The sequence below is a fragment of the Salvelinus fontinalis genome, chromosome 39 (genome assembly GCF_029448725.1).
Source record: "Salvelinus fontinalis isolate EN_2023a chromosome 39, ASM2944872v1, whole genome shotgun sequence".
In the NCBI taxonomy this organism is placed as follows: domain Eukaryota; kingdom Metazoa; phylum Chordata; class Actinopteri; order Salmoniformes; family Salmonidae; genus Salvelinus; species Salvelinus fontinalis.
The window spans coordinates 17,805,489-17,826,112 of NC_074703.1; the positions used below are offsets into that span (position 1 = coordinate 17,805,489).

At 44.2% G+C, this 20,624-nt stretch overlaps 2 protein-coding genes across 3 annotated transcripts in view; one reads left to right on the top strand and one right to left on the bottom strand.

Annotated features, from left to right (window-relative positions):
* The window catches only part of chst11 (carbohydrate (chondroitin 4) sulfotransferase 11), a gene marked incomplete in the record, with an annotated part of 75,630 nt that extends 69,410 nt beyond the window's left edge, over positions 1–6,220 (top strand). The window contains 1 exon segment of the mRNA XM_055905906.1: positions 1,110–6,220. Within this exon segment, the coding sequence (XP_055761881.1) occupies positions 1,110–1,734 (625 nt within the window).
* Positions 6,221–11,615: 5,395 nt separating this feature from the next.
* LOC129838743 (solute carrier family 41 member 2-like) overlaps positions 11,616–20,624 on the bottom strand; it is a 30,236-nt gene continuing 21,227 nt past the window's right edge. Inside the window, exon 11 of one of the 2 annotated variants that reach the window (XM_055905899.1) lies at positions 11,616–13,144. In XM_055905899.1, the coding sequence (XP_055761874.1) occupies positions 12,959–13,144 (186 nt within the window). In that variant the 3' untranslated portion in view covers positions 11,616–12,958. Of the gene's footprint in view, positions 13,145–19,937; positions 20,026–20,624 lie in introns of those variants that run through there. The other variant, XM_055905900.1, reaches the window with a different exon arrangement.

Genomic DNA, 20,624 nt, shown 5'->3' on the forward strand with positions numbered 1-20,624 from the left:
CTTAACTTCTTGTTAAACCAGCCGCTGTGTCAGATTTCAAAAAGGCTTTACGGCGAAAGCACACCATGCGATTATCTGAAGACAGCGCCCCACACACAAAATCATTAAAAAAATGTTCAACCATGCAGGTGCGCCACGAAAGTCAGAAATAACAATAAAATAAATGCCTTACCTGTGAAGATCTTCTTCTGATGGTACTCCAAAAGGTCCCAGCTACAGCACATATGGTCCTTTTGTTCGATAAAGTCCTTCTTTATATCCCCAAAAACTCAGTTTTAGCTGGCGCGCTTCATTCAATAATCCACCGGTTTCCCTCCTTCAAAATGCATACAAAATGAATCCCAAACGTTACCAATAAACTTCTCCAAACAAGTCAAACGACGCTTATAATCAAACCTCAGGTATCCTAATACGTAAATAAACGATACAATTTAAGACGGAGAATCGTTATTGTCTTTACCGGAGATAAACAACAAAGAACGCGCTCTCATCCACGCGCATGAAAACACTACAGCCAAAATGGGAGCCACTTAGATTTTGTAGTTTTTCTATCTAAATTTCCAAAAAACAAGCCTGAAACTCTTTCTAAAGACTGACATCTAGTGGAAGCCCTAGGAACTGCACATTGGGAGGTTTTCCCTTCATATTAAACATGACAGCCATTGGAAACAGTGGTAGCTCAGTCCTTTTTCTTCTGGATGGTTTGACCTCGGATTTTTGCCTGCCATATCAGTTCTGTTATACTCACAGACATTATTTGAACAGTTTTAGAAACTTTAGTGTTTTCTATCCAAATCTACCAATTATATGTATACCCTAGCTTCTGGGCCTGAGTAACAGGTAGTTTACTTTGGGCACGCTTTTCATCCCGATGTCAAAATACTGCCCCCTAGCCCAAAGAGTTTAACAAGTGATATCACCAAGGGATCATAGATTTCACCTGGATTCACCTGGTCAGTCTGTCATGGAAAGATCAGGTGTTCTCAATGTTTTGTATACTCAGTGTTTATAACTGCTGTTACTATTACTACCACTCCGACAATTTAGATACTTTTCATTGTTTGTGTTTTTATTCTGGTCCTCATGGTCTTTATTTCTCTCCATCCCAGTGACCCTATGGAGATCCCTTCCAACGAGGCCCACGTCCCGTCCAACCTGAAATATCTGAACCAGTACAGCATCGCTGAGATCAACCACCGCCTCAAGAGCTACCTCAAGTTCCTGTTCGTCCGGGAGCCCTTCGAAAGGCTCGTCTCCGCTTACCGCAACAAGTTCACCCTCAAGTACAACTCCTCCTTCCACCGCCGCTTCGGCACCAAGATCGTCCGCCGCTACCGCAAGGACGCCACGCAGGAGGCGCTGCTCAGCGGCGCCGACGTCAAGTTCCGGGAGTTCGCCGAGTATCTTGTCGACCCGGCCACCCAACGCGACGGCCCACTCAACGAGCACTGGCAGACGGTGTACCAGCTGTGCCACCCCTGTCACATCCACTATGACCTGGTAGGCAAGTACGAAACCCTGGAGGAAGACGCCAACTACGTTCTGCGACTGGCGGGGGTGGGCGAGTCGCTGCGCTTCCCGACCTACGCCAAGTCCACCCGCACCACAGACAGCATGACGGCCCAGTTCTTCAGCAACATCAGCTCCCAGCAGCACAGCCAGCTCTTCCAGCTGTATAAACTGGACTTCCTCATGTTCAACTATTCCATGCCAAGCTATCTGCGACTGGACTAACGACTAGAGGACCAGGACATGACTAGCCAGCTGGGACTCTGGGCACGATCCACTTTTATTAAGAGAAGAAAAAAAGAACAGAGAAAGAAGAGAATAGATATTTTTGCGGAAGCTTTATTCAAAAACTGTCATCGCTGTTTCTGGGGGGTGAACAGGAAGGACTGAGGTGAATGGGAGGGACAGAGATTGAGGAAAGGTGCTGGATCCGATTTGACGTGAAAGATTTTTGGTTATCCAATCAGCATTGTCCTGAAGGTGAAAAGGGAGGAAGTGGAGATCCTATAGCATCAGAATGCAGGGTTCGGGTGGAGCTGATGTCAGAGGTTTTCTAAGAGGGAACAGAGGAGAGAAGCAGGACTCCTGGAGAGTGGTCGATGTGTGTTCTGTATGTACATGAGGTGGGACTCTTGACCAATTAGGCTGCTTTGGAATCTGCACAGCAAACGGTGGCCTCGCATGCACGTGCTCTGGCCCCAAAGCATCATGGGAGCTGAGCATATTTTATAACGAACAATCACGAAACTCCGTCAAATTGTAAAACACACCCATGTCCTTCAGTGTGCTGTATCCTGGGTGTGTTTGATACCACCCACCAATTATACATTTGATAAGTAAACTGGCTCTTGGCTCCACCTCAAGCCCTCCTCATTATAGCTGGCTATGAACTTTGCTCTAAAAACCTCTAGAACCATCAGGCGTAAACAGTGGAGCTACAATTTACAGCCAACTGCTCTAAAGTAGTAGCTATGCTGTCAAGATCGCCATCGTCATAGGTGAAAAGAACTCCTGAATCCTGAGGTTTGCCTGGTGAGGCCTCAGACTCCCACAGCAGGATCTGAAAAGGCGGCCATTTTAGAAAGACACTGAGCACCCTCGAGGCTTTGAGCCACAGGAAGTGGTCAGAAGGAGTGATTGACAGGTGTTAGGTGCCTCCCACTGACCCAGAGAGGAACTGAAGAAGAGATGGCCCGTGTGGCTGTGAAAGGGTTTAAGGGACATGATCTCATAAATCTGCCCACACCACGCCCCAAAACCAGGGAGGGCCATAACCCTGCCCACGGGCCATGCCCCCCACGACGACCAATGTTTTCATCAGACAATAAAACCAAGACATTGCTGCGAGCAGCAATAACAAATATTATTTAAATTACTTTTACTGTCGGGGGTGGGTGTGGTAGATGAGAGGGAGGAAGATTTTAATATTTTCTTTCTTGGCAGATTTTTTAAAAAGATAAAATTGTTTTTATGAGTTTTGTTTTTCATGTTTTTTGTCCTGAGTTGCCTCCGGTACACTGTTAATGGTAACATTTGAATTGTCTTCCTTTTTCCCGAAGGGCGTACAATACAATAAAGTTAGGTCCAAGGCTTTGGTTTCTCTGTGCGTGAGAACTGGGATATTCCATGGGATTTAGAGTTATTCCCTCTCTCCCCCTTAGTCAACTGAGCCTGGTGCCAAAGGGTTGGAACACTGCCAATGACAGAAAGGGACAGTCAACTCAACTTATCAGTACTTTTCGGTACATCCAATAATTTACAAAACATTTACAATCCTGTGATTGAAAACAAACTATAGCATGAAAAAAGTATTCTACACACATATCTACAGTGCAGACTACTGGTCAGAATCAGAAACAACAGCAGTGGTTGACTTCATAATAATCGATAATAGAACCGTCTACCTTTGAGTCTGGCGGTGAAAGTCAGGTCCGTGTCCGCCCTCCTCAGGTGAAAGTGCGGTGTAATCATTACTCTGTGTAGTCTATGGGATCACGGAGAGTCGTATACACAGTGCAGGAGTGGGCGACGGAGGGAGAGAGAAGGCCATCTAATTAGCCAAGCTGGGAGGGAGGGAGTCCTCTTTATTCTTTACACACCTTTGTCATTCTTCTTCCATTCAGGCTTCAAAGAGAGAGGGACGTTTATTGGGAAAGTTGTGTATTTTTATGTTGCTAGGTCTGAGCAGAAGTAACAGCAGCACAGAGGAAGTGATCACTACTATATTCATCTGTTCCTCTGACCGTTAGTTTAGACAGGTGGGGTGACTAATGACAGGCTCACCTCATTTTGTCATAGCTTCTAAAATATTGGTGGCAGTTGTGGTGTGTTTGCATGTATGTGTCGTTATAATTAGCAAACGGTTTGGAGGAACAAGGCCCTTCACATAGCGCTCTGATAAAGAGGAAGGCTATTGATTTGGCCTACATCTCCGACCCCATCCACTTACAGAAACAATGGGAGCATTCTGAGCTCTCACACACACACACACACACACACACACACACACACACACACACACACACACCCGCTGATGTTGATGCCACGCAGCCTCTTACTCAGCAGCTGTACTCTAGTGAGGGTTGGTAAGTGAGGTACGGAGGGAGAGGGGGATGGTTGGGTATGGACACATTTAAAACACCACACACTCAGCTTATCTCTAACTGCCTATTTAGCCTCCAAAATGAGACACTTTACCCAAAGGCTTCACAACTCTGCAAACAGTTATGGAGTCCTCTCCTTTTTACTCCAACCTCTCTCTCAAAATGGCCCCATATAAAAACAGAAGTGGGTTTTTGGACAGTGGCAGTGATCTCTACCCTCACAACAGGAACAGGGCAGGCTTCTTATACAAACAGAGCTGTTAAAATCCCACAGAAGCCCAGCCTAACGATCCCTGTGGAAGTTCTGACCTGATTCAAAAATATATATATATTCTCCATTCTTATTCCATATCCTAGCTCACTCTACCTATAAATCCACCTGATTCCAATTCTGACATGTCCATTTAGTGTTCCTGTGCTGTAAGTATTTATTGACGAGTGTACGGGTATATTTATGTTGGAGAACGACGTCTATTGTTGGACTGAATTACATATTTACTGTGTTGCTAAATGCAGAAGCATAGGAAGTGCACGCCCCTCTGCACATTCGTAAACATATCCACTCTGGGGCCGGGGGTTCTAGCCAGAGATAAGCATGGATGGGGCAGTTATCTGTCAGTGTTTTTGGGGGGGGGATTATGTTTTTATCTTTATATCTATGAGATATTCTTATCCAATCCATCTCTGTGCAACAGTGAAAACCTCCCCATAATGCCCATGGAACTTCCTTTGTGTTACACATAAAAGGGTCACCATGACGTTTCCTGCTGTTACGAATTAGCCCTTTGGTACCAACTCTCAGACCATGAGGCTTTTCAGAAATGTTCGAAATATTGTCAACTGTTGAAATCACTGGAAGGTTGTTAGAGCAGATCTCCCACTCAAAATGCACAGAAACCAAAGCCTGGAATGGTAATAGAGCTCTTTCCTTTCCCTATCTTAATTATGGTTTTCCATGTTCCTCTGTCAGCAACACTCCACAGCAGCTTCCACATTTTTCATTGACCTCATAGAAATATAACATATAGATAGAACACAGTTTCTTAGATATTACCTGCAGCATACGTGTGTTGAATGGAACCATGATCATTTTGTTAATTTCAATGATTCTGTCCAATCCATTCTATGGTTGCCTCCTACATAGCCTATAGTACATGACCACAGGGCACTCCAGTCACCACAGACAGTACCTTTTTATAGGGTCACCACAGACAGAGTCAATGGGTGCTGAAATGATCTGTGCCTTTTCATTTTTCTCATTGGAGCACTTTACTGTCATCTGATTGGTCAGTCCACACACACACTCTCCCTCATCAACTGTCAGATGAATGTTGTAAAACAGCATCCCACACACTAACACAGATCACGTGTAGACTCATGTGACCACATCAAGAGGATTTGCAAATAGAGGGTTTTAGAAATGCTTTCTCTGCTCAGATCTTCCCTCCTCTCCTAAGCCTTCAGATACTGAATGGTTTTCTGTGGCTCTGTGTTGCTCAGAGGTTGTACGTACACCCTTCAAATCCACACTTCAACCCTCAGATCTCTGTGTGCTAGTTTCAGTGTTCTCATCCGTTGCCAGATGGTGAGAGTGTGTGTTGAGGTGTGTTCACTTAAATCAATGTTGTTGACAGTCTAGGCTGGCTACTCTGCTGTTAGATACCATGTCATCGGCCGGCTTGTGTCGGAGAGGTCACTATGTGCTGTACCAACGAGTGTGTGTCTGAGGTGTGTGTGTGTGTGTGTGTGTGTATATATATATATATATATACATACATATATATATATTGGAGGTCGCTCTGTACTGTATTGTACCTGCTCTGCCTTAGAGTAACTCCAGGAACTCAAACAGGCTACGTTGTATTTATTTATTCATTCATTCACCAACGACTACACAACATTTCTCCTGGGGGTCTCCATGGCAACACACCTGGACTTTTCTCACGGGACAGACTGTTGGTTCATCGTCAAGGCCCTCTCACCAGAAACATGAATAATTGAATATATTGACTGCAGGTAGTGGGAGAGGAGTTGTGATTCCCCGGCAGTGTTCATTCTGGTTCATTCTGTCTGATGTTTTCACAATAAAACGCCTCAAACTCAAACCAGATGCCCCGGACTACTGTTTTTTTCTTCACTCTGCAGACAAGCAAGTGTGCGAACACAGACACAACAAACACACCAAATTCTATATATCAAACGCTAATCCCACACACACATTTGTCACATTATCAAACGCTAACGCCTGTGTGAATTTAAGTATGCTCTCTCTAATTCTCTCCTCCTTTCTCTCTCTCGGAGGACCTGAGCCCTAGGACCATGCGTCAGGACTACCGGGCATGATGACTCCTTGCTGTCCCCAGTCCACCTGGCCTTGCTGCTGTTCCAGTTTCAACTGTTCTGCCTGCGGCTATGGAACCCTGACCTGTCCACCGGATGTGCTACCTGTCCCAGACCTGCTGTTTTCAACTCTCTAGAGACCGCAGGAGCGGTAGAGATACTCTTAATGATCGGCTATGAAAAGCCAACTGACATTTACTCCTGATTATTATATGACCATGCTGATCATTTATGAACATTTGAACATCTTGGCCATGTTCTGTTATAATCTCCACCCGGCACAGCCAGAAGAGGACAGCCACCCCTCATAGCCTGGTTCCTCTCTAGGTTTCTTCCAAGGTTTTGGCCTTTCTAGGGAGTTTTTCCTAGCCGCCGTGCTTCTACACCTGCATTGCTTGCTGTTTGGGGTTTTAGGCTGGGTTTCTGTACAGAACTTCGAGATATTAGCTGATGTATGAAGGGCTATATAAAATAAACTTGATTTGATTATCACTCACTGCCCAGTGGTTTCATGGGTATTCTCTGGTTGGCATGGATATCGTCTCGTCAACCCATGCCACCTGATGATTCCAAGCTTGGCATTACAACACATGCCATCTGTTTTGTTTGTGAAAAGCCTGCACATGTCGGTCTGCCAAAACAATTTCCCGGGTTACCATGGTTACTCCTGAGACATTCTTGTGCTCCATGATGGAAGTATATTCATGTGGTACGTATAACGTACCAGCTGTCATGTGTGGTCCACATTGGTAGCTGCTCTTATACGGAGTAATAAAAGTGGACAGTTAGATTTTATCCATGACTGATGCTTTTTGCAGGAGAGGCAACCCCAGGTATTTACCTCATGATATCTACCAGCCTTCCAACCATTACTGAGTGTCAACTCAACTACACTCAAGAGCTGAGCCTGGGATTGAACCTACAACCCTGTGTACTAGAGGTGAGATCGTTACTCGGAGAGCCAGTGGCTCCTTCACACTCAGAACACTTATCTAGCTAAACTAGCTAATGACAGACATTTGACGAACTGTGAAAGTACAATTATAACTGGTGTAAAGCTGCTGCTATGCTGATGAATCAACCAAATGCTGAGTCACTGAGGCATCTGCTATTTATTGCACCCTGTAGTTCACATAGGGCACTTTCTCAATGTCAACAACTGGGTTTGAATCCGTCCCAATATGGCCACTTGTTCCAGTGCATGTATACAGCCTGCTCTCTGTGGAAAGGTCCTGAGCTCTCATTATACAGACCTTGTGCTCAGCACGGTGGTTCCTTTCAAGTGGGCACCTTTGAAGAAATGGCCAGGGCCACGGAATCTATAAAAAAAGAAAGAAAAAAAGAGTTGGAACGTTCTCATCCCTATCTCGCCACAGATCAGTCTCTCATTATTAAAAACACAGTACTGTCTCCTACCACCTTTCTAAACTACATATCAATCCCTAATATAAGCAGAGATAACCCACCCAGAGAACTACAACACAATACAAAGTTATGCATGAAACTTACTACCACTGTAAATTCCACCACCTGCTTTTTCCAAGACATCGGAAACAAGTTAATAGTCCCATTCTAATACATCCAGCATCTCCCCACATACAGAGGCATTTCTCCACTCCTGTCAGAAATACATCCAGCATCTCTCCACATACAGAGGCATTTCTCCACTCCTGTCAGAAATACATCCAGCATCTCTCCACATACAGAGGCATTTCTCCACTCCTGTCAGAAATACATCCAGCATCTCTCCACATACAGAGGCATTTCTCCACTCCTGTCAGAAATACATCCAGCATCTCTCCACATACAGAGGCATTTCTCCACTCCTGTCAGAAATACATCCAGCATCTCTCCACATACAGAGGCATTTCTCCACTCCTGTCAGAAATACATCCAGCATCTCTCCACATACAGAGGCATTTCTCCACTCCTGTCAGAAATACATCCAGCATCTCTCCACATACAGAGGCATTTCTCCACTCCTGTCAGAAATACATCCAGCATCTCTCCACATACAGAGGCATTTCTCCACTCCTGTCAGAAATACATCCAGCCTATTTCCAAGGCCCTGCCTTCTCATTGGCTAGAAACCCTGTCATTAGAGGGAGGCTGCGGACAGTGGCACATCATGGGAGTGTTTGTGTGTGTTCATGTGTAGGGAAGGGAAGTTAACAGCTGCTGTGTCCATATGAGCTGTGTCACTGTGGGTATCTCATGGCTGTGTCCCCCTCAGGCTTCCATACGTTGCCACACACGCAGATGTGTGATTCCCACCTCAAATTAATGTTCACCACCCACCCAGTGGCTATCACTTTCTCCCTCTTTCTGGGTTTCTTGCCAAATGAGATCGATTGGGGTCTAAGTAAAGAAGAATCAATTGGTGTTTCACTTCCTCAGTAGAGTGAATGTACTAGGCTGAGTCATCGGGCCCTGCTGACAGCGTCATCGATTCCTCCCAGTCCCCCTCAGTGACATAGCCAGTATAAAACCTACTGTAGGTTCAAAGGTGATAAAGACACGGTTAGATTATGAACCAGGCCGACTGTAGACAAAAAAAAGACTTGAGCTGTTCTTATTTGAACTCTTGGCAACAGCACAGTTCAGGTCAGAAGGTTAAACCTGGCATCTGACGCCACCATCAGTCACCAAGGAATCTTACCCCTGGGAGGGAGGAAACTCTCCGTTTACGTCTCTTTCCTACCAGTTATTTCCCATCTCCAACCTATCCCTTTCTCTCTCTCAGTCATAGTAGGAAAACGTATGATAATGATGATGATTATCATTTTAATAACCCTCACTTCGTTTACCCTTAACAGCTATGATTATCTCTCACAGCAACACTGGGCCGATTGAGTTTCCATAGAGGCACACTCTGAAATCACTGGAGAGAAAATAATCAGGGGAAAAATAATCAGGGTTTCCTATTAGCTTCCAGGGTAAATCAGCTATAGTTTTCCCTTCAGTTAGGGCAGTAAGCCCAGAGAAGACCCCTGGAGTAGGCTTCAATGTCATTGAATGTCACCCCCCCCCCCCCCCCCCCCCCGGTATCCCTCTCAGTCCCCCTCCTCCCAATACAAGGTTCAGCACCCCTCGTTAACACCAGAGCGTTTAGACATCAACAGAGGCACACTGTTACATGCCCACAGAATACTGTACATACCACAAGCATGGATAATTAAGAGTGAGTGTGTGTGTGTTGCAGTCATACAGTACATGATTCCATGATTCCATGATTCACGCCTTCTGACTTCACTGAGAAAGAACAAAACCACAGAAAAATTAAGGCGTATTACGGTACATGGGTTAATGTAGCATGGTATCAGTACTGTCAAATATGAAAAGATAAGAGAAATCCATTGGATAGACTTAGGCCTAGTTGAAACTAAAAGGTGGATGTGGTTGGAATGCTTCTCACCATCAGATCTACTAAGTATTGGTCAGACAACGGACTGTGATGCATTCAGAAACAAGCATTACAACAAACATGTTCTAGATCCTCTCTAGGTTAATGTTCTAGATTATCTTAGGTTAATGTTCTAGATCATCCCTAGATTAATGTTCTAGATCCTTCCTAGGTTAATGTTCTAGATCTTCTCTAGGTTAATGTTCTAGATCCTCTAGGTTAATGTTCTAGATCATTTCTAGGTTAATGTTCTAGATCATTTCTAGGTTAATGTTCTAGATCATCTCTAGGTTAATGTTCTAGATCCTCCCTAGGTTAATGCTCTAGATCATCTCTAGGTTAATGTTCTAGATCATCTCTAGGTTAATGTTCTAGATCATCTCTAGGTTAATGTTCTAGATCATCTCTAGGTTAATGTTCTAGATCCTCTAGGTTCATTTTCTAGATCATTTCTAGGTTAATGTTCTAGATCATCCCTAGGTTGATGTTCTAGATCCTCTCTAGGTTAATGTTCTAGATCCTCCCTAGATTAATGTTCTAGATCCTCCCTAGGTTAATGTTCTAGATCCTCTCTAGGTTAATGTTCTAGATCCTCTCTAGGTTAATGTTCTAGATCATCTCTATCTCTGATCTTTCCCAGGAGAGGGTTAAGGACTACTGCTCAAGCTCATCTTTGATGTCCAGAACCAGAGAATATCTTTATTTTTGCCATGCAACTCTATTTGCAAGGCATCAGAATGTAGAGATACTATAATGTATAAAACTTTCACCACTGTCAGACTGAGTCCATACGCTGTTATTCAAATGCTTTTCTCTTTCCAACTCTATGCCAAGTTAAACTTCAGCAATTATAGTAAACCCTTCTTCACACTTCCAATGAATTCCATAATCATAATCTAAATTCCAAATCTGGCCCTCAAACCATCATGGTCACCTAATAATCCCCAGTTTACAATTGGCTCATTCATCCCCCTCCTCTCCCCTGTAACTATTCCCCAGGTCGTTGCTGCAAATGAGAATGTGTTCTCAGTCAACTTACCTGGTAAAATAACGGTAAAATAAAAAAAATAAAAAAATCTGACACCTTTCAAACGAATCCTCTAACATGTATAACACCTCCAGAGACAGATCGACCTGTAGGTGACATAGCCAAGATATCATAACTTCACACACCAGTTGATATGATATGACATTTTTTTATATAAGTACCCACCCAAAGGAGCATGTAATGTCAACATGTCTCTGGGGTGCTGTTCCCACCTCTCAGGTCTCTCACATCTGAAAGAGAGAGCGAGCTGAGAAAGAATGGTTAGAGAGCGAAACTAAGGGAATGAGAGAAGGAGTGAGGGAATGAGAAGACATAATGAGAAGGAAGCAGTGACAGGAAGAGGGTAGAAAGACAGGAGTGTGTGTGTGTTCATCGAGTGAAGGTCACGAAAGGTGAAATACCACACTGGTGTTACCATGGAGACTGGAGGAGATAGAGACAGTGATTGTCCAGTGATCTCCTGAGGGCATCCAAAGAGCACACAATATATTTCTACCACAGTAACACCTCAATCATAACATTGCTTTACTGCAGAGAAGTGTCGGTATACACGGATTTGTCTGAATCGGAGCTGATCTTGTCCTTCCCTGTCTACAGGCATTTCATCCTAAACCTCTTTAGACAAGAGCTTTGACTGAACAACCACTAATACTACAACATCCAATTAACCTTTCTGAGGGACCGGCAAATCTTCACTCAGGATAATCACACATTTGAAGGCAGCTTATTTATTAAACATTTATGAGTCACAAAATGGTAATTCGTCTTCTGTTTCCGAGAACAGATTGCGAATATGAAAACAACAAACCCTTTTAACAGCACATTATTAGAGGTTAGAAAACAACAACAGACCCAACAGAAAACGAAAGGAATATGGCATCAGAAAGAATAACATCTCATCACCCTGTGAATCTCCGCAGGCACATTTCATTGGAATATCAACGGCAGAGAGCCACCGTAGTGAACATACGTACATACGTGTAAACAGAGTGCGTTGCGTGTAAACGTCCACGGTCAAAACCACATGATCGTGCGGGACCTGACTGCAAAACGCCACAATAGTACCTACTCTATGTGACTGGACCCCCATTATAGATAGATAGAGAGAGCAAAGAATCAAGTCCCTCGAGAGGTAAAAAAATAGCAGGTATCCAATAGATTCCTTTGAGTACCGTTAACTGTCACGATCAGGCTGCTGTCCCCAATTCTATTTGTCCTTCCTTGTGATCATGCAAAACAAAACTAAGGGTACAGATGGCTACATGAAACTCCACACAGATAAACAACTGAGGTTCAATCTGTGACTGACCTTAATGAGAGACTATATGAAGTGCACCCATAGAGCGTGAGATGCATATCGTCTGGGCTGAGAGTAGACTCAGTGCTCTAGTATAGACTATATAAAGCTTTGGACCAGGGGAAGGCAATACTAGTCTGTAACAACAGCATAGTGTGCAGGCTTTTGTTCCATCCCAGCTCTAAAACAGCTGATCCAGCGACTAACCCTGCAAACCCTGGCCCTAGCTGTCCAGGGCCAGTTGTGTACCTCCTGTAACCTGGCCTTTCTCCACCCTGTCTGTCCATGTATCTCCCCCTCTGTCAGGACTAAACACTGCAGCCCGTTGATCTCACTAACTGAAGGCTTCCAGCTAAATTTGCAGTGTCCACCGGATATAAGTGACTTGTTGCAACGAAACAACAACGGTCAAATCTCTTAATAAATTGCACTGTAAGAAGCATATGCTTTTTAGAATGCAATGTCATTGGTTGAATGGAAAAAAGGAACCAGATGCAGAGAAATGTCTTTCCAAATAATATCGTTTTTTTTTTCTCTTCTAAATGAACATCTGTAGCTCCTCATTGGCTCAATCAGCATATTGTTAAGTGCTACTCTGCACAATAGGAGAGGCAGAGGATTGTTCCAGCGACCAATAGCTGAGCGAGGCAAACTGCCTCAACGGCGACAACCCCGCAAGGCATAAGAGAAGGGGTAGGGGTTCTGGGTCAGGGGTAGAGGCACGGGCGTGACCCCTTTGCCAGGGATCAGGGGTCATCTCAGTCACCCACGTCGCTGTCCTGGTCGCCGATGTACCACAGGAATTGGAAGCTGAGGGCCAGTAGGGCGGTGCCCAGGAGGTCGCCCAGGGCGGTCAGGTAGGGGATGGAGAAACTGTCTGGGTCTTTACCACTACGCCACATAGAGTACACCATCCAGTCTGCTATACACAGCAACAGGAACACCTGAGACACACACACACACACACACACACAAAGACTTTAATATACAGAATGACTTTACATAATGTAAATCTGCACAAGAGAAACATGTAATAATAAAGGGAGGGAGAGGGAATGAGAGAGCGCTGATAGCTTAAAGTTAGTTCGCTTAAAGACCTATCACACAGCAACACAATTACCATCACACGTGTAAATCAATGTAAGACATCATTGTAAGACATCACAACCCCAATATAAACAGATGCACACACACATACATTTTCTAAGAAACACCATGGAAACACAAAGAAAACTGAGCCAAGGAATAAGGAGAGAGAGAGAGAGAGAGAGAAAGAGACCGAGAGAGAGAGCGAGAGAATGGAGATGAGCGCTGGGCCATTGTGTTTTAGAGAAAAGAAACTGCCTGCCAGTGGTTGATGTTATTCCTGTTTCACTGTCCAAAAAACAAAGAGCTTGAATCTCTGCCCAATGCAATTAGCCCGACCAGAGACAGAGAGGCAGTATGACAGCTATACTATAAGGAATAAAACTAAGCATTCGACTGATAACCATATGTAAAGGAAAATAAGGAGAAATCTAATGTTACCTGCAGCAAATACATTTTAGGGAAATGGATCATTTCAAATACCAAAATCACAAGAAGCATATACCAACCACGTCTTGGGATAAAGAGGGAATTATTTGTAACGGTGTGTGTTTCATAGGTGTGTCTGAATTCCTCGGTTCATCTAGAATTCTAAGAATGCTGGCTTTGAAATGTCTGCCTCTATGCAGAACGCGTTAAGTACGGAAACCCCCAAGGGTCACACGACAAAGTCTATTTGCCTCGTCACACATAGTGGGTAGCGTACAAAGTAGGTAGCCTGAAATAACACTGACTTTACTCCTTGTGACAGAGCAGGGAATCAAACACTTCCTCTTTCTCTTAAAGCCCTCTCTCCTTGTCTCGGTCTATCAAGTTCAATCTTCTTTCCACTCTGTCCTTTTATTGAGTGTCACTGTCCATCAAATACCCCTTCGACAGACCCCCAACACACAGACAATCAACAGAATAAAATGTTTAAAAGAGTTTAAAAACTCTCCCCAAATCGCGTTGTCTATATACGTTTTAAGAGACAATCAACCAGAGAGAACGACGTCCAACCTCCCCTTCCACCATAACAGTATTAACTAGAATGGTCTAATTAATGCAGAGAAGAGAGCAGAGGAGAAGACTCCAGAATGGAACCAGACACTGTTTGATGTCCTGCGGCTGGATGGGATCCTGCATCAGCCCTTTGTCTCCATCTTTCTAATGAAAAAGATTTATACAGGAAACGCTTTGAATGTGTTTGGTCTAAAGCGAGTGTCTTTGTTTGTTTTCAAGTGTGTGCTTTGAATGGGTTTGGTCTAAAGCGAGTGTCTTTGTTTGTTTTCAAGTGTGTGCTTTGAATGTGTTTGGTCTAAAGCGAGTGTCTTTGTTTGTTTTCAAGTGTGTGCTTTGAATGTGTTTGCTTGGAAAACTGATGTGAAATGCCAGAATAATTAATAAGCAACAGAAACATACCTATCTAATACCTCTTTCTCCCTGCCATCCCTTTTCACACCAGCCAATTCTGGCTAGACAGTAGTTTGTCCTTCTCGGAGCATATATCCAGGTTGCAGGCTAAGGTTACATCTAGGTTTTCTGTATCGTAATCACTCCTCCTTCACCCCATCTGACAAACTAACCCTGATTCAGATGACCATCCTACCCATTACGGAAACGTAATATACAGATCGGCCAGTAACGGTGCTCGAGCGGCTAGATGTTCTTTACCATTCGGCAATCAGATTCCATCAGATTTGGCCATCACAAATGCTCCTTATAGGACTCTATACTCCTCTGTTAACTGGCCATCTCTACATACTCAACACAAGATCCTCTGCTAATTTCTAAAATTCTCTTAGGCACCACTCCCCCTATCCAAGATACCTTTTGCAACCCTCATCCTCTACATACAACACCTGATTTTCCAGTCACATTCTGTTAAAGGTCCTCAAAGCTAACACATCCCTGGGACGTTCCTCTTTCCAGTTCGCTGCAGCTAGCGACTGGAACGATCTGCAAATCACTTAAACTGGATAGTTGGACACTCATTGACATTTGTAGCTGTTTTGTGTGATGTGCTTGGTCTCTGCCTTTTCTGTACTTCGTGCTGTTGTCTGCCCTTAAGGTTTGTGCCAGGTTGTGTTGTTGCCATAGGTCTCCCTTCAAGTGTCTTCCATCTGTGTTGTCCGTCTTGTCTTTTTTAAATTTTTAATCCAGGCCCCTGCCCCACAGGAGGCTTCTTGCCGGGCCGTCATTGTAAATAAGAATTTGTTCTTAATGGACCGGCCTGGTAAAATTAGCAGCACATCTGGTACAGAACTTTGACCCGATTAGGACATGGTAAGAAATTAGGAGATGGGTCCACAGATATAGATTCTGACTCAAATGTATTTAACCTACCCCGGCCAAACCTGGATTAAGAACAAATTCTTATTTACAATGACGGCCTACCCTGGACGACGCTGGGCCAATTGTGCGCCGCCCTATGGGACTCCCAATCACGGCGAACCAGGGACTGTAGCGACACCTCTTGCACTGAGATGCAGTGCCTTAGACCGCTGCGCCACTCGGGAGCCCCCCAACAGGTCTCTCAGTAAGACAATGGTGAAGGTCATGATGCTCCTCTGTCCCATCTCAATTACACACTAACATTTGAAATGACGTGTTTAGCTTGTGTCGTGGAAATTACCACCAGGGACACCTGAAGTCAATCTTAAATTAATCATTCTTCATTAATCAGGTGAGAGGTTCCAACTAACTTAATGCACCAAGTAGTACACGTCTTTCAGGAGCTGTGCCGGGGCAGTCCAGTTAGTTCTCTTATATACTGCTTACAAAGACAAGTTACACTGCAAAGTGTTTAGACCCTTCCCCTTTTCCACATTACAGATTTATTCTAAAATGTATTAAATGCTGTTGTTCTTTGCCTACAAAATGTACACACAATACCCCATAAAAGACTCATCTAAAAACAGGTTTCTGGAACTGTTTGCAAATTTATTACAAATTAAAAAAACAGAACCTGTACATAAGTATTCAGACCCTTTGCAATGAGACTTGAAATTGAGCTCAGGTACATCCTGTTTTCATTGATCATCCTTGAGATGTTTCTACAACTTGATTGGAGTCAACCTGTGGTAAATTCAATTGATTGGACATGATTTGGAAAAGCACACACCTGTATATATAAGGTCCCACTGTTGGCAGTGCATGTCAGAGAAAAAAACAAGCCATGAGGTCGAAGGAATTGTCCGTGGAGCTCCGACACAGGATTGTGCCGAGGCACAGTTCTGGGGAAGGGTACCAAAAACTGTCTGTAGCATTGAAGGTCCCTAAGAACACAATGCCCTCCATCATTCTTATATCAAAGAAATTTGGGTCCACCGAGATCAGCATCATGCTGGAGGGATATTTTTCAGCAGCAGGGACTGGAAGAAAAGTCAGGATCGAGGGAAAGATGAACGGAGCAAAGTACAGAGAGATGCTTGATGAAAACCTGCTCCAGAGCGCTCAGGACCTCAGACTGGGGCGATGGTTCCCCTTCTAAAAGGACTACGACCCTAAGCACACAGCCAAGACAACGCAGGAGTGGCTTCGAGATAAGTCTCTGAATGTCCTTGAGGGACCCAGCCAGAGCCACGGACTTGAACCCAATCGAACATCTCTGAAGAGACCTGAAAATAGCTGTGCAGCGACGCTCCCCATCCAACCTGACAGAGCTTGAGAGGATCTGCAGAGAATAATGGGAGAAACTCCCCAAATACAGGTGTGCCAAGCTTGTAGCGTCATACCCAAGAAGACTCGAGCTGTAATTGGTGCCAAAGATGCTTCAACAAAGTACTGAGTAAAGGGTCTAAATACTTACGCAAATGTAATATTTCAGCTGTTTTTTTAATACATTTGCAAACATTTCTAAAAACCTGTTTTTGCTTTGTCATTATGGGTTATTGTGTGTAGATGGATGAGGAAACAAAGTGTGGAAAAAGTCAAGGGGTCTGAATACTTACCGAATGCACTGTATATTTGCATGATTTAGCTTATTAGTTATTCATAATTAACGTTTGGTTCCTGCATGTGTCTGGCAACGTCTCCTATCTTAACTTATAGAACATATTCTGGGTGTTCTGCCAAAAGGTCTGAGGAGGGGGTCATGACCGTCTCCCCCTCATATCTCTACCCAGCACCTACAGGAACCAATGATTGTCTGAGACAAGATGTACAATTCAAGGCTCTGAGCAGAGAACAAAATGTTCCTTCACACTAGCTATCTACTTCGATCTAACTAATTGTGGAAGACATTGATGATCCTGGATGGGCCTCTCTGTACTGTCCGTGTCAGACTTGAGAGGTGGGAAAGGCACAGCAGGAATTGCATGATGCCATCTCTGAAACCACTGAAGCCCCATTCAAAGAATCCTACCAAGGAAAGTGTGGGAAAGCAAAGGGAATTCTCTAAAGTAGAGGGAGACGGGGATAGAGGTTGAATATATTCTATTCAATTCATCTTAAATAAAGTAGGATTTATTGTATTTACATGTGATGCAGTTATCCCCCCCCCCCTCCTCCATGCCTGCTATAAAGTACAAAATAACTTGTTTGTCTGCAGTCCAACAGAGAGGACAGTGGTATCTTTAAACTAAACTGCTGGTCCTAAAGTGCTTCAATGTTTCTGTGGCCATGTAAATAGACGTGTTGCCCTATGCTTGTGAGCAACCCCAGTGTGCAGTGCCTGTTCAGGCTGTTCTCTCTCTGAGGAGTGGAAAGTTACCTGTGCTGTGTTTGCTCAGGGTGTTATCTCCCAGTCAACAGTCTCTCTCTCACTCTCTAACCCCAGTACACACTCACACCCTCAGCTGCTGCACTCGACTCTGCCCTATACTAAGAACTGTGTGTTCTCTCTGAGAATTCAACCTCTATCCCCGTCTCCCTCTACTTTAGAGAATTCCCTTTGCTTTCCCACACTTTCCTTGGTAGGATTCTTTGAATGGGGCTTCAGTGGTTTCAGAGATGGCATCATGCAATTCCGGCTGTGCCTTTCCCACCTCTCAAGTCTGACACGGACAGTACAGAGAGGCCCATTCAGGATCATCAATGTCTTCCACAATTAGTTAGATCGAAGTAGATAGCTAGTGTGAAGGAACATTTTGTTCTCTGAACAGAGCCTTGAATTGTACATATTGTCTCATACAATCATTGGTTCCTGTAGGTGCTGGGTAGAGATATGAGGGGGAGACGGTCATGACCCCATCGTCAGACCTTTTGGCAGAACGCCCAGAATATATTCTAAGTTAAGATGGGAGACGTGCCAGACACATGCAGGAACCAAACGTTAATTATGAATAACTAATAAGCTAAATCATCCATCTTGGCCATGTTCTGTTATAATCTCCACCCGGCACAGCCAGAAGAGGACTGGCCACCCCTCATAGCCTGGTTCCTCTCTAGGTTTCTTCCTAGGTTTTGGCCTTTCTAGGGAGTTTTTCCTAGCCACCGTGCTTCTACACCTGCATTGCTTGCTGTTTGGGGTTTTAGGCTGGGTTTCTGTACAGAACTTCGAGATATTAGCAGATGTACGAAGGGCTATATAAATACATTTGATTTGATACAAACTTTTCATGTGACAGAGAGATATTACCAGATATCCTTATTAAGGACCTTTAAAATAGTCATTTTTACACTACCATCTCTTCAAGACTGACACTTAGTTGTGACATTAAAAATCATGTTGGGTGATTGACAGAGGTGATGATCAGAGGGGCAGAGTTTTCACCACTTATATTATTACTGGGGCAGAAATATGGACAGCGATTCACAGCTCTCCTCACAGTCTTCACACACAGATCGCTGTGAACACCATATCTCAGACAAGTCCTTGGTGGGTGAAGGGGTGTAGAGGGATGGGAAGCTCTGTAGGAGGTGGAGGCGGTCCTCAGTGTGTGAGAGCTGCTCCAGTTCAGTGCTTCTCCTCTGTAGCTCAGTGATTTCCTGCTCCAGCTCTTTAATGAGCCCTTCAGCATGCCTCTCTGCTGCTTTCTGCTTCTCCTCAATCACCTCAATGAGCTCAGCCTGGCTTCTCTCAATGGAGCGCACCAGATCAGTGAAGACCTGCACACTGTCTGATATCTCTCTCTCTGCCTCTCTCTTGCTGAGATCTACTGAGTGTTTGATCTCCTGAACCTTCTGCAGTCGTTTCTGGATCATATGCTGAACTTCTGCCTCAGTCGTCCTCAGCTGAGCCTTCCTCTCTCCATACTCTTCCTCTAGAGGGACAGTGTCATGAGTCTTGTGGTCTGTCTCAGTGCAGAACTGACACACACAAGTCTGGTCAGTCCTACAGAACAGCTCTAGAGGTCTGTCGTGCTTCTTACACATCCTGTCTTCCAGGTTCTCCACAGGGTTGATCAGCTTGTGTCTCTTTAAGGCTGGGACTCTCTGATGAGGCTCAAGGTGAGTCTCACAGTAAGAGGTCTGACACACCAGGCAGGACTTCAGGGCCTTGACCTTCATCCCAGTGCAGGAGTCACAGGATACTTCTCAGGCTTGGCAGGGGACTCATCTTTACCTCTGACTCTCATCTTCTTAAAATTCTTTACAACCTCTCTGAACGTTGTGTTGACACGAAGCTCAGGTTCTCTGTAGAAAATCTCCTTACATAATGGACACTGGCACAGGTCACTGGTATCCCAGTATCCACTGATACAGGCCTTGCAGAGGTTGTGTCCACATGGAATAGAGACTGGCTCAGTGAACACATCCAGACAGATAGAACACAGGAACTGCTCTTCAGACAGGAGACTGCTGGAGGTGGTCATATCTAGACAGAGACCAAAGTTGAAACCATAAAACATTTCCTTGACTCAGTTGGCTCTCTATATTAAAAATAACCAACTCAATAAAGGATTCAGAGTTGTCAAGCAAGCCAGACATTGATTCTAACCAATCTTTTGTATTTAAATATTTGAAAAAAAGTACCAGCCAGTTTTACTACTTAATTGTGAAAAAGACCTTTACCAAAGGCAGACATGTTTAACAAGTGATCATGCTACGGTATGAGGTTTATGTTACTACTTGTACAGGTAAACGTTTTTTTAACTCATCTGTGTTGATGTTGACTGTTAAGATTCCTAGATTAAAAAGGCGCTCACAGAGATCGAACGCAGCGTAGTTATGTAGCAAGACTTCTGACGAGGAGTAGGGTTTCTGTGCCTGATACAAGTCTCTTCACTTTACTTTCACTTCAGCAAAGTGTGGTTTGCTTATTGCTTCCCTTAAAAGGTACAGAGCGAACATATTTACACGCGGCTGAACACTCTAAAACAGTAGTTCCCAACCCTTTCTGGTTACTGTACCACCAACTGAATTTTGCTCTGCCCAGAGTACCTCTGAAGTACCACCTCATGTGCATTTTACCAG